Source organism: Thamnophis sirtalis, unplaced genomic scaffold (assembly GCF_051295495.1).
Source record: "Thamnophis sirtalis isolate CommonGarterSnake01/CBP01778 unplaced genomic scaffold, rThaSir2_p1.2 scaffold_5, whole genome shotgun sequence".
Classification (NCBI taxonomy): domain Eukaryota; kingdom Metazoa; phylum Chordata; class Lepidosauria; order Squamata; family Natricidae; genus Thamnophis; species Thamnophis sirtalis.
In genome coordinates, this window is record NW_028261385.1 from 136535405 (window position 1) to 136549674 (window position 14270).

General features: G+C 37.3%; 1 protein-coding gene across 12 annotated transcripts in view; it reads left to right on the forward strand.

Moving 5' to 3' along the window:
- PUM2 (pumilio RNA binding family member 2) overlaps positions 1–11463 on the forward strand; it is a 75445-nt gene extending 63982 nt beyond the window's left edge. For 7 of the 12 annotated variants that reach the window (XM_087716970.1, XM_014066605.2, XM_014066606.2 and 4 more), the window contains 6 exons: positions 2682–2816; positions 3462–3599; positions 4311–4436; positions 7685–7806; positions 9037–9229; positions 9661–11463. In XM_087716970.1, coding sequence (XP_087573096.1) covers positions 2682–2816; positions 3462–3599; positions 4311–4436; positions 7685–7806; positions 9037–9229; positions 9661–9792 — 846 coding nt within the window. In that variant the 3' untranslated portion in view covers positions 9793–11463. The remainder of the gene's footprint in view (positions 1–2681; positions 2817–3461; positions 3600–4310; positions 4437–7684; positions 7807–9036; positions 9230–9660) is intronic. The other 5 variants (XM_014066603.2, XM_014066604.2, XM_014066610.2 and 2 more) reach the window with 2 other exon arrangements.
- The last annotated feature ends 2807 nt before the right edge of the window (positions 11464–14270 follow it).

Consider the following 14270-nt stretch of genomic DNA (forward strand, 5'->3'; position numbering starts at 1 on the left):
TTCAGGTTATGGACCACTGTTTCCAAGTTTAATAAAATTTGTATGCCGCCCACTCCCATTGGGACTCTGGGCGGCTCACAACAAGACAAAGAAACATTTAAAATTTAAAAATAGAAAATATAATATTAAAATTCCACATCATCCATTCCATCTAAGTGGGGCTGGATATCAATCAACAGCCCCAGGCCTGCCGGAACAGCCAGCTCTTGACGGCTTTATGAAAGGCCGGGAGAGTGGTAAGGGTCCGGATCTCTGCAACAGAGAAGGCCCTCCCCCGGGGAGCCACCAGCTGGCATTGTGCGGTTGACGGCACCCGGAGGAGGCCCAACCTGTGCTATCTTGTTGGTCATTGGGAGGTAAGTAGCAGGAGGCGGTCTCTCAGGTAGCCAGGTCCTAAACCATGTAGGGCTTTAAAAGTAACGACTAGCACCTTGAAGCGCGTCCGGAGACCAATGGGGAGCCAGTGCAGCTCGCGGAGGATAGGTGTAACATGGGTGTATCTAGATACACCCCATATCGCTCGCGCGGCTGCGTTCTGGACCAGCTGTAGTCTTAAAACACTCTTCAGGGGCAGCCCCATGTAGAGTGTGTTACAGTAATCCAGTCTTGAGGTGATGAGGGCGTCTGCATCTAATTTGCTACATGAGAGAAAATCCTCGCCTTGGAGGATTCCTGCAGCATAAGAGATGCTACTCAATATAAACAAATTCCTTCTAAATAAACAAGCAGGTTCTGGGTGTGAATTAGAGCTGTAGAGCTGTAGATGGGATGTAAATTAGAAGGAGGTTCCCTATCTTTCACCTTCTGAACTGTCCCTTGTACTGCTTAGTAAGTAAAGTTGAGTAAGAGAAAACATTATTAACTATAAGGAATAGAGTGGGAAAGAAATGATAACCTCTGCAAATAACCATTCTTCACCAATTAATTTCTATGATTATATCTGTGATTGCCAACTCAAGATTGCCTCTATGAGTCAGCAATCACAAATAGATATTACTATTTAACATGTGCTCAACTGACTATTTCTCAGCCTTTTTTCTTCCTTCCTTCACCAGCTCCAGTCAATAGCAGCCTCAGTGGAACTTGTGCCTGCTGCTTGTTGACTAAAGCAGTCTACAGTTTTCCTTCACTTAGGGAGTTTTTTTAAAGTTAATGATTAATGTTAGAACAGTTAAGGATGTCGTTCAAAACTAATTTTTGTCTCAAAATCAAGACAAAGTTCTAGAGTCAAAAACACTCCATGGTTGTTCCAAATTTTTGCACATCCCTTGCTTGAAGAACTTACAATCTGAGTCTCAATTTTTTAGAGTACCGTATATTTCGGAATATAAGACGCACCTTTTCCCTCAAAAAAGAGACTGAAAATCTGGGTGCGTCTTATACACTGAATACAACATTTTTTGCCTCCCAAAACTCCGCCCCCTTCACCAAAATGGCCGTGCATAGCTTTTAGAAGGCTTTCAGAGAGCTCCTGGGGCTGGGGAGGGCAGAAATGAGTGAAAATCTGCCCATTTTTGCTCCCCCAGCAGCATTCTATAAGCTTTCTAAAGGCTCTCCATGCCTTTTTTGACGAAAAATGGGCCATTTGTTGCTCATCCCCCCCCCCAAAAAAAACACTCTACAAGCCTCCTAAGGGCTATTCATGCCTTTTTTTCTTTCTTTTTCTTTCTTTTTCTTTCTTTTTCTTTCTTTCTTTCTTTCTTTTTTTTTTTAAAAAAACTGCATTTTTGGGAGGTTTGCAGAGTGCAAAAACTTTTTCTGTTAATTTTGCTCTTCAAAACCTTGCTGCCTCTTATACTCTGAAAAATACAGTAGCTCCTAGATTAATATTAAAAAATTAAACATCTTATATTGTACCTCTAAACCCAGGAAAGCTTAACTTCCAATCCATGGAACCCTTGGGAGGTGTTTCTTCAGATTCTGAATGGCATGGATGGTACAAAAAGATTAAGATCCCTTGTTCTTACCTAAGACAACAATTTCAGGCCATAGTAATTTTCAGTCGTGTTTCTTGCTTACAGAAACTTTCCTCCATTATTCTCTAAGCAAGAAATGCAAACTGAAATCTCCCTTTCATCACATTCAAAGGATTTTAAAATTCTAGAAGAAATGGAACAGTTTCCCCACCCTAATCAATATTATCCTGAAAGCATCAATTGTGTATGTCCTGCAGTTTTGAAGAATTAGGTTTATTTAAATTGTAACTGTTTTGAGAGGATCAGTATTATTTGTATTATATGTGAGATCCAAATGATTTATTTCACTTGTTCTATATTAAAAAGACATCTCTGATAATTTAAAATTCATAAAAATCAAGTTGTATTGCTTTAAAACCATTTTGCTTACCTAAGTCATAAGAAACCTGAACATCTTCCTCCTTTGGTCATACTTCCTGGGGCTGCTGTGAGTTATCATTCTACAACAACTTGTATAGATGAAAACTGAATTTGGAGTTCCTTCACTGGATGATTTATTTCTGAGATTGCAAATTACATGTGTAGTTAATTCTCAAGTGGTGAAATACAAATCCTTGGGAAGAGACATAAGGGAGATCCTAGTAATAAATGATAAAGTGGCTAACAATGCAGGGTACTGCTCATTAAGTTTTTAAACTTGTAATTTTCTGCAGATGAACATGTAAAGTTTAAATTTTTTAAACAGTGCTTTCACTTTCATTGTAGTTTGGAAGCATTGACCAGAAGTTAGCACTTGCAACGCGCATTCGTGGACATGTTCTCCCATTAGCTTTACAGATGTATGGGTGTCGAGTCATTCAGAAAGCTTTAGAGTCTATTTCACCTGACCAGCAGGTAATTGTAAGTTAGATCAATATTTTTGTATTTATATTTATAATCAAAATATAATCCCTTTGATTAGTTCTGAAACATACTTATAGTGCTAATCTAATTTTTAGTTTAAGAATACTCTTTTGAGTTCTGGTGACTTCATATAGGTTGATTGGTTGATAGGTTGAATCCAGCAATAAGTGGATTGTTATTGCTTTTTACAGAGTTACTGTTTTGACTTCTTAGTCTAGTCTTCAGCCTTGGGATTTTCTAGTGGCCTCTCATCTGAATCTATGGAGATGCTCAGTCATCCAGGTCATGGTTGTTCCAAAGATGCTTTTTCAGGAGGCAACTGGACTTTCTAGTTTTTCTTTGAAGATGTTTTGCTCTCATACAAAAAGCTTCTTCAGCTCTTCTTCAGAGCTGAATAAGCTTCTTGGATGAAAAGTGAAACGTCTTCAAAGAAAAATGAGAAAGTTCAGTTGCCTCCTGAAAAAGCACCTTTGGGACTCTCACCTGAATGCTAACCAAGAGTAACCTACTTCACATTTTGATGCCAGCAAATATTAGCTTGCTGTTACTACATATCTAGACAATTATTTATTGAAATATTTTGTGAGAGGAACATCAATTAAGGACATGCATAACTTGATCTCTCATGTTATTTCTTTGTAGAATGAAATGGTGAAGGAACTAGATGGTCATGTCCTAAAATGTGTTAAGGATCAAAACGGAAATCATGTCGTACAAAAGTGTATTGAATGTGTCCAGCCACAATCACTCCAATTTATTATTGATGCTTTTAAAGGACAGGTAATTATTATTTTGTGAATGAGGAACGACTTCCATAATTCATATTTAGGCAAATAATAACTGCGAGCGTACAACTTCAGTTTTGGATTTGTATTGTACATAGTAGCCTTTTATTCCATAAGAGATTTTTCCTTGGTGCCTATATTGTAATTCTTCATGCATGTACTGAAAGTAGTTTAGTTTATTCAATTTGCAGCTACAGATATTTATGAAATACAAATTTCAAAACTTTCAACCTTCCCGTTGCTTTTGACTTAACACTTAAAGATCTTTCTAGCAGGTGCTATGAACCATTTGACCCATTAGCTTTATATATACTGCACTATGCAGAACTTCCTATTAGGGCTGGCGATGGAATGTTTCAGAGTTTTCTGAAGTGTTCCATTCTTGGATTGAGTAGATTTCCAATTACTATTTGCGTAGGTGCTTTTAATAATATCTACCTTTTTAGTATATTGCTTTATCAAGATGAACTGCAAAATAACTATCCAAAATGCATTGGAGAATAAGACAGATATTCAGAAGAGTCACTTCCTTATTTTCTTCTTGAAGTGAAATAGACTGCCTCAAGTGTTATTAAATACATTCCCTGGGAACTGTGAAATTAAAATATTCCCATAATCTGTCATAAATAAGGATGGGAACCGTTCTAAAAATTTCACACAGGGATGAGATAATATATTCTTATAATTAAAATCTTGTTATTTCAAGGTGTTTGTGCTTTCAACTCACCCTTATGGCTGCAGAGTAATTCAACGTATTCTTGAGCATTGTACTGCCGAACAGACCTTGCCCATTTTGGAAGAATTGCATCAACACACAGAACAGCTTGTGCAGGTTGGTGTGTACTAAAATGCCAAGATGAACATAAACAATTGCAAAATCATTATAGGTGGATAACATTGGGGAAAATGGATATTGGATTATGTTAGGTAATTTAATTATGCTAATTATATTGTATGATTTAATTAGGCAGAATTGTGAATATAGGCATGCGGCTAGAATGTGATCAGAGCTAAAACTCAGTTTCTGAGCCAAACAAGGTTTAAGGTTTAAGGTTTATTGGGATTTATATGCCGCCCTTTTCCCTGAGGGGACTCAGGGCGGCTTACAACCACAGGGGAGGGGGGGTGCAAGGTCAAAACAAAACAATATGTGAACAAAAGAAAAAATGATAAAACACAACTTTCATTCAGCAATCAAACACTCGGGCGGGTAATTGGAAGCCTATCCCCAGGCCTGCTGGGAGAGCCAGATCTTGAGGGCTGCGCGGAAGGTCTGGATAGTGGTGAGGGTACGGATCTCCATGGGGAGCTCGTTCCACAGGGTCGGGGCAGCAACAGAAAAGGCCCTCCTCCGTGTGGTCGCCAGTCGGCATTGACTGGCAGATGGAATTCGGAGGAGGCCCAGTCTGTGCGATCTGATTGGTCGATTTAGGGAGGTAATCGGCAGAAGGCGGTCTCTCAAGTACCCAGATCCACTACCATGGAGTGCTTTAAAGGTGGTCATCAATATCCTGAAGCGCACCCGGAGACCAACAGGTAGCCAGTGCAGCTCGCGGAGGACAGATGTAACATGGGCGAACCGCGGTGCGCCCACTATCACTCGCGCGGCTGCATTTTGGACTAGCTGTAGTCGCCGGATGCACTTCAAGGGCAACCCCATGTAGAGCCCATTGCAGTATTCCAGTCTAGAGATCACAAGGGCTCGAGTGACTGTTGTGAGAGCCCCCCGGTCTAGGTAGGGCCGCAACTGGCGGACCAGGCGAACCTGGGCAAATGCCCCCCTGGTCACAGCTGACAGCTGGTGATCAAAAGTCAGCTGTGGATCCAGGAGGACTCCTAAGTTGCGGACCCTATCTGAGGGGTATAAAATTTGACCCCCCCAGCCTAAGCGTTGGTGTATTAGCCAAATTATTGGGGGGGAAGCACAACAGCCACTCGGTCTTATCCGGGTTGAGTACCAGTTTGTTAGCACTCATCCAGTTCTTAACGGCCTCCAGACAACAAAAACATGCTGTATTATTATTTCATGATCAAGCTATGGAGACCACTAAGAAACAAAGGCAGACCACAAAGCAAAACCTCTTGCTTTTAATCTCTTGGTTTGTAAGTCACTGGTTCTAAATTAATTGTACTACCAGTAGCTATCTTTTACTGATTGTATTACATTTAAGACTCTATATGTTAATTAATACTTGAAGGAGCATTTTCCTAGTGTGCATCTGAACAAACATTAAGATTTGCAAGGATGAGGGGCTCTCTTTACTGGTTCATAGCTGTAAAAGGTAATTATAGTCTCCGTTATGGTACTCCAGCTTTGGAATGTCCTTTCCTTAAAGACCAAACAAATGCTAACATTGTTTTTAATGTCAGATGAAGACCTAGCTTTTTACTGATTTATATGGGCCTTTGCTGCAACCTGCCCATGCCTTATTGCTCCATAATAATACTTAATGCCTCTCCACTAGGCATGTGCAATTATTTGGATTCCAAGCACAAAAGACGCTTTGCAAGCTGGGGATGCTTACTGAATCTGTCAGTGCTTCCAGGGAACAATCCCAGGACACACACACACACACACACACACACACACACACACACACACACACACACCAATGAAGAAAGCACTATCGGAACCTTCTTAGATATGTATTTTGGGGGGACTATGTGTGTAAATACAGGAAAAGAAGCAGCTTCTTTAAGGAGGCACTGACGAGGTACTACAATTCCACTAAAGCAGATTTCCCATTTTGGATCTGGATTAATTGCACATCCTTAATCTCCAAGTGGTTCCCATTTATGGTAGATGTGATTTGCCAGGGTGATTGCCTTTCTCCTGCATCTCATCTTGGCCAAAGGAGAGTTAAAGGGAATGGCAAAGTATGCTACCTTTGGATTCCTCTCTCTCTGTTTTATACCTGGGCTTCAGAAGAACAAAACCATCATATGAAAGTGTTCCTTCCTCTCACCCCCCCCCCCCCCGGACCAAAAAAAAAAGCAACGATCACAATGCACTGTTCCAATCTGCCTTTTCCCAACCTGATCCCATAGACAAAATTAGCAGAGCCAGGCAGCCTGTATCTGGTGCATCTCGGAGGCTTTCCATGGGAGGAACAAGTCAGGAGAGCAGGTTGTTTTTGCTAGATGAGAATGGGAAAGAGCTTGTTTGGGACTGTTGTTGGGGCAAAGAGTGATCTAGAACAGCTCCAACTGGCATAGCAATTGAAAGATGGATGGGATGGGTGGAAAGCCTGCACCTTTTAACTGTTGACTCCAGTGCAGTGATGGCTAACCTTTTTGTCGTTGTGTGCCAAAAGCCCACACTCATAATGCAATGAGAATGCAACAACCACCCACCCCACGCTCCCCTTGCCCCCGCGTATGTGCGCACAATCCCCCCCACATCTCCCACATGCCCTGTGCATGTGTGGCAGAGATCAGAAAATCAGCTGGCCAATGAGAGGTGCGCGCCTATGCGTGGTGGAGCTAAGCTGGGGCGACAGCTCGCATGCTCGCAGAAAGGGCTCCGTGTGCCATCTGTGGCACATGTGCCATAGGTTCACCATCACGGCTCTAGGAGCAAATGGCTTGGAATGTGACTGGATGCACATTACACAAGTAGAAGAGGAATAAATGTTTTCCTCCAAAACCTATGTAGCCCCAAGACTATTTGAGTTTTCAGACCCCAGATATCTCACTCTGCTTATACAAAAATCATTTTCTAAAAAAATTCAGAAGCAATGTAATGGCATACTGCATCTTTTTCCATGAAAAGTGACTGGAATATGTGAATCCGGAGTACACAGGAAGTGTAGCAATTTGTATAATTGTCTAAATGGTGCCTCATGAGTGACCCATGCTTAGTTGATTTTGTCACTTAGCATATTAGACAGATATGCCCAATCCAAAGAAATATTGTGCTTTCTTTCTATTTATTTTGGCTTAGTATTTGTCTTGGACATGGACAATTGCTCCTATATCTTTTCATTTTTAAATGCTGAAGCATTTTCATGCAGTGAATAATCACCTCTTTGACTGTAACATTTTAAAAACTAATGATATGACTTTATCAACTAATTTTAGGACCAGTATGGAAACTACGTTATTCAGCATGTTCTGGAACATGGCCGCCCTGAAGACAAGAGTAAAATTGTTACCGAAATCAGAGGGAAAGTTCTGACTTTAAGTCAGCATAAATTTGCCAGGTATGGTAAATAACAAATTCACAATTGTACTGGCCTTTTGCTGGCTGGATGTTTAAAAAAGAGTAGCTGAGTTAATCCTTGAAGAAGAGGAAAATTAGGAACAGCCCTAAGCAAAACTGAACACAAAAAACTGCAAACCTTTATATTCTCCATGCCTGTTCTGCTAGGAAGATGATAAAAAAACAAACAAAAAGGAATAGAAAGGAGTCCAAAAATCCAATTTTTAGCCAGACATTTTAGTTAAAAGTCAGCAACAAGATGGAGATTATAGGCAAAATGCACTTAACTCAATAAGTGTTGAAGCAAGATAATATATAAGAATATTGGCTGATAGTAGCATGATTGAAACCAGAAATTAAAGTACATGACGGATGGTTTTGAGTTTTCCAAGTTAGTCCATGTACAGCAGTGTAATATTCGTAAATGTATTTATAAATATAATGTGGAAGTTGAATGCAGCTGATTTTAATACCTTGGCTCCCTCACTTGCCCCACATTTTTTCACATACATGGAAAAAAAGAATGCAAATGGTGTGTATGTGTGAGGGCTGACAGTTTGGTGTAAGGCACCAGGCTAGAAATCAGGAGACTTGTGAGTTCCAATCCTGCTTTAGGCATGAAAGCTGACTGGATAACTTTGGGCCAGTCACTCACTCTCAGCCCAGCTCACCTCACAGGGTTGTGGTTATGGGAAAAATAGTAGGAGTAAGGTGTGTTGGATATGCCCATTGCCTTGACTTGTCTATAAAAAAATTAAAGTGGGAAATTAATTGATTGATTGATTAATTAATCAATTTTGATCAGAAAGTTTTTTTTCTCTATACAAGGATGTGGACGAAATCTATTCATTTTGCTGAGGACAGTTCTTCTGTCATTAAAAATACAAAAATTGTCCACTAGAGCTTTTGATCTCCATTCTGTAATCCAATAGATCCCCCATGAAGGGCAGGATGCTTACTTTGTGGATAAAAATGGGAGGGGGGTATTTCTTTACTTTTGTGCAAATAGAAAGGAAATCTCAATTTACTTCATAGTAAAGAAACTGTGTAATATGTACATCAGCATAGTCTTTGGATATCAGATGGAACCCCAGCAATTTCTCAAGGAAAAGGTTAAAGGAAGCTTGTGTGAATTGCATTTAGCACGAGGGCAATAATTTTGTTGTGTTGACAGAGGGCTCAGGTAAAAATCTATGTTTATTTCTATTGTCCAATCTCATAACCTTTACAGCAATGTGGTGGAAAAATGTGTGACCCATGCATCTCGTGCTGAAAGAGCTTTGCTTATTGATGAAGTATGTTGCCAGAACGATGGTCCTCACAGTGCCTTATACACCATGATGAAGGACCAATATGCAAACTATGTTGTTCAGAAGATGATTGACATGGCGGAACCAGCTCAGCGTAAGATTATAATGCACAAAGTAAGAATGAAATCCTTACATTGCTCTGCTTAAGAGTTGCTTCCATCAGCAGATCAAAAAAAAGAACAATTCCTCCTCCCTTTTTCCATGTTGTCATACAAATAGATTTGAAGAAAGGAAATATGTCTTGTCACAGGTGCTGGCTTTTTCCTGTGCATTTATTGCAAGAGTTTAAAAAGTCTTAACATAAAATTAAATACTTTCCAATATTTGTAATTAGACTGATGCCATTATGTCTACCAATCATCTCCTCTAATGCCATTTCTAATTTCTCATTTTATATAAGTATTTATTCTTCCAAATTTCTCTCTGAAAACTTTTCTCTTTATATAAATGTTGACAGAAACAAACTTTAATTACCAATAACTTACCTTGTAAAATTTCAAATGTTTCTGATGGGAGGGTTAATGGTCTCAATTTCTTCCTTCCAGATTCGACCCCATATTACAACCTTGCGTAAATACACCTATGGGAAGCATATCCTTGCCAAGCTGGAAAAATACTACCTGAAGAACAATGCCGATCTGGGGCCAGTTGGAGGACCACCAAATGGGATGCTTTGAAGATAAGTTGAAGGAGCAGTCCAAAAGATGAATTGTATTGTGAATTATCAAAACACCCAACTTAACCAAAATTTTGTGATTTTTAAAAAATATATTTATTGACTTCATCCATTTGTAAAAAATTTTATTCATGTGTATATTTTTGGGGAATGAATTGCAACATATTGCCATTTCTTAACAGAGACCTATCAGATTGCAAGGCTTACAAAGCACAGAATGCCTGTAAATGATGTAACTATCGGAATAGCTCTCCCATTTTGTAAATTTTTACCTTGTAAAGTCACTGAATAAAATAGTTTTTAAAGGGAAAAAGTACAGTATTCTTTTAATATACTGGCTTACAGTCTGGTAGGTCTGTCCACCATCATTGCACAACATGTTTATATAATTGTATATAGAATTAGTTTTCATTTCCCCCCTTTGTGTGGAATCTTTTTTATAACAGTTGGAAATGAAGCAATTGCATAATTATTATTTAACATGATACAGAAAGTTAAGTTCTGTATTTTGGTGGTTCACAATTTTATAGTCCCAAAAGCAATCAGGGTACTGCAATTACCAGTAAAGAAGTCATAAAATGTGAACAATGATGAGTAGTTTCCACCTTTTACTCTGGAAATATTTTTTTTAAAAAATGGTGCCCTTTTCTCCGGCAGTGTACAGAAGCCATGTATATAATTTAATATTTAACTAATGGTGCAAGAATAGGGTATAAAATCAAGATAGTACTTGGATCCAGCAATGTACTGTCTGGGAAAGAGTAAATTCAATAAATAAATAGGCAGACAGTTGGTGTAAGATGTGTGTTTTGCTTTGCATATACAATTGTAAGATGGGATTTGAAAATTGAGCATATGCTTGAAGTAGTAGATGAATTTGTAGGCAATTGATGGAGGAAAGAGCCTACTTAAATTTGATAGTGCAACATCTAAAGCATGATTAAATATTCAGATAGATTTTTTTGCTTCCTTATAAATATAAGCATTATATAAGTATAGTTAATAGATGTAAGTTTACCGTTTGTAAACAGATTCCTTGTTTTCAATGTTTTAAAAGCCTTGCTAATTAAGTAGTGATGCTTACCTTGGTTGTACAGATGTACATTTGTAAACCTTCATGCTGTAAATGTAATTTGTTTTACCCCTTTTGGGAAGAAAATTTGCATTTTAGTGTATATTCATATCCCTGCCCCTCTACCCTGACATAGTGTTGTATAATGTAAATTTATTTCAGCAAATCAAGACTGGTTTTTTAAAAAAGTCTATCTTTATATGGTTTCAGAAATATGAATCAGCTTTCTTTGATCTGTTACAAAAATCTTTTGTTTGTTACATAGCTATTCTGTTAATATGGACATTTTGGAAATTTTAAATAAGTTTAAACATTAATGAGAATAAAGATAATTAATGGACAGAAATACTGATGACAGAAACCAGTGATTCTTCCATCTTAAATGTGGCACGATTTGTTTTTGTATAGAAGAATGCTGTATTTTTGAACAGCTTGTTTCATCCTAAAGCAAATATGTATGATACTGTCAATTTAAACACAACACTGTAACAGTAAGATAAAGGTGTACATTTACAAGCGGCCTTATGTACATTTCCCAGTTTCCTTTTTAAGGCAAGAATTGTGACTATATGTGTATAATTAAAATCCTTTTTAATCCTTTGCCTTTGAAGATATTTTGGAAAGATATTTACTTTGTATATTCAGTTTCTGAAAGATAAAATGCATTGTATCTTGTTCAAGCTGGCATTTTGTATAAGCACTTCTTCGTTTTTGTGACATAATATAGGTGCTTTGCCTCAGATTTGTTGGAGGGAGTGACAGTTACAGCATATGGAAAAGTTTTGGGGTGGAGGTTCCAGGAAATGAAAAAGAACAGTGCACCTCATTTAGGCAGCTTCTTAATAGAAACATGCAAATACCTGCATACCATAAAAATAGTTTATTCGATTGTTGATGTTTTTAAAATAATATTAATACCACCTAAAATACATAAATAAAAATGTATGGTAATTTCTGTTCATAATAGCTTTCTCCCCATTTGCATAATTGTTAAATATGTGATAATTATATTGGTTATAGAACAGTTTTCTCATAGAAGTTGCAACTTGATAGAATTCTGAAATTCCAGTAAAATTTATCTTCTGATGCAAAGAATATATGATTTGAAGAGTTGGAAAAACATAGATCTTTTGTACTCTGCTATATGTTAGATAGCCTACATGTGTATAAAACTTAATTCAAATATAATTTACTGCTCCTCAATATATTGCAAGTCTGTCCTATAACCTATTGGCTCAATGAAGTGTCATATTTATAATACAGGAAACACTGTTCTGCTATCTGACTGAAATATATTTACACAGTAGAAGTATGGAACAACAGGAATGGCTTTCCTCAGCTAGTAGCTGGAATCAATCTTACATATGTTGAAAAATTCTCCCAGTCCCCTGACACCCTTCTTTGATATCTCCTTTGATGTAGATTTATTTAGGTCTGCTCAGCATCTAGGCCGCTATTAGTTCATATTGAATGATGTAATGTTCACCTGTAATATTCTGTATAGAAAAATGAAAATGTGTAAGTTTATGTTCTTCTTTCCAAAAGGTGGTGGTCCACTGACTATAATTACTCTACTTTTGTTGGAAACTTTAGCTATGTTAGGATGAAATAAGGTGCATCATTTTTTTTCTTGGTGGATTTTTATATATTATTATTATAAAATATTGGTTATGCAATCAGCCAGATGCTTAGACTGGATTTGGCATCTTTGTCCACCTGTTGAGTCCTTCCTAAGGAACTGGAATAAGTAAATGTTATTTGATAATATGAAAGGTATTGTTGCATTATTATGATTGGTCACACAGCCAGATGGTTAGACTGGATTTGACATTATTAATACACTTATCAAGTTTTTAATTACCTGTTCACAACAATGTGAAGTCGCAGCTGCCCATTCTTTAGCTGCTGTTGGCCTTCATACACCCAAGAACCTAGGATGTCAAAATGTATCAGCCTAGTATATCTGGCAATCCAAGCAGTGTGGCCTTTTGCAATTGATAAATGGAAATGTTGTCAATGCACTGATTTTCTAAGTGCTGTCTAGGATAACCACTAGGACCACCATGCCCGATTTATGTCACTTCAATTTCCAGATCTTGATATTAATATTATTATTTAGTATTTATATGCCACCTATCAAATAAAGTACCAATTATGCTTCAGTTATCTGTTAGTTTCCCACTTGTTAGGCCACTTATAAAACAATCCCTTGCAATTGACCTTGGTAGCTGAAGCTAATGGGAGTTGTTTAAAACGAACCTTTGTAGTAATATTTGATCTGTGTATTTTCTATAGAAGCTTCTATGTATGCTCCTTGTAAAGTTTCCACTGGAAAGTACAGGACACCTGAGATCCCAATGTTTTGTATGTCCAAAATTTGTATATCTGTCACATTTATGTATATATTGGATAAAATACATTTTAACACCCATTGTCTAATTACTATTGTATAAATGAAAATGTTCTTAATGATAATTAGATACCATATCTAAACCAGTTATTTACCTGTGTATAAGAAAAGAGTTCACTTTTTAAATTAATAATGTGCTTTTTTATAAATTAGAAATTACCTGAAGGGATATCTGTTTTTTGAAATCTGACATGGATGCATGAAACATCTTTTCCTCTATAAAATTGGTGAAGAAATATTTCTGAGTGAATCTATTCAAGAGACATTATCCTTGGGAAACTTGAGAAACTATGTTTTACACCAATCATAGAACCCCTTAATATTTAGAAATGACTTGGAAGGCTCATGGAGCAGTAAACAAGTCAGAAAAACATATTGGATAAAGAGAGTTCACCTGCCTTTATTCTTCACAAGTCAGTTGAGTTGTGGATTTTCATCATCATCCTAATTTTTCAAAATTGTTAGTATTGATTCCAGTTTACCCCTATTGAACTGAATGAGAAAATGAAAATAGCAATTACTTAAGTTTAACTGGAATGTATTATTCTTGGCAACTTCTCAAAACAAGGCACGAAAGTAGTTTTCTTTATCAGTATCAGTAAATTCCACTTCTACTTACCGTAGTCTCCTCATCCCTCCATTTTTCTTATTTCCATACATATTTCTGCATATAGCTTTGTCTTATAACTTCAAGCTGGCTTCATTTTGTCAGAAGTTGTATGTTATCTGTGCAGATTGATCCCCATTTTCTTATCAGAGAAAGGAACTATTCGGACTTCCAATTGTCTTGTTTCAGCCAAGTTATTATTTCTGCTTTACCTTTTCTCAAGGACCTAATAATTCTTAAATTAGGTCACATTCTTGAATATCATCAATAACATCTATTTTGGTTTGAAATAAATTCATTTTGTTATTCTAAGCCAGCACATTAAGGCCTCCCTTGCAAATTGATACTGTCAAAATAAATGAATGGGAGAACTTGAAAAGGTCTTAAATA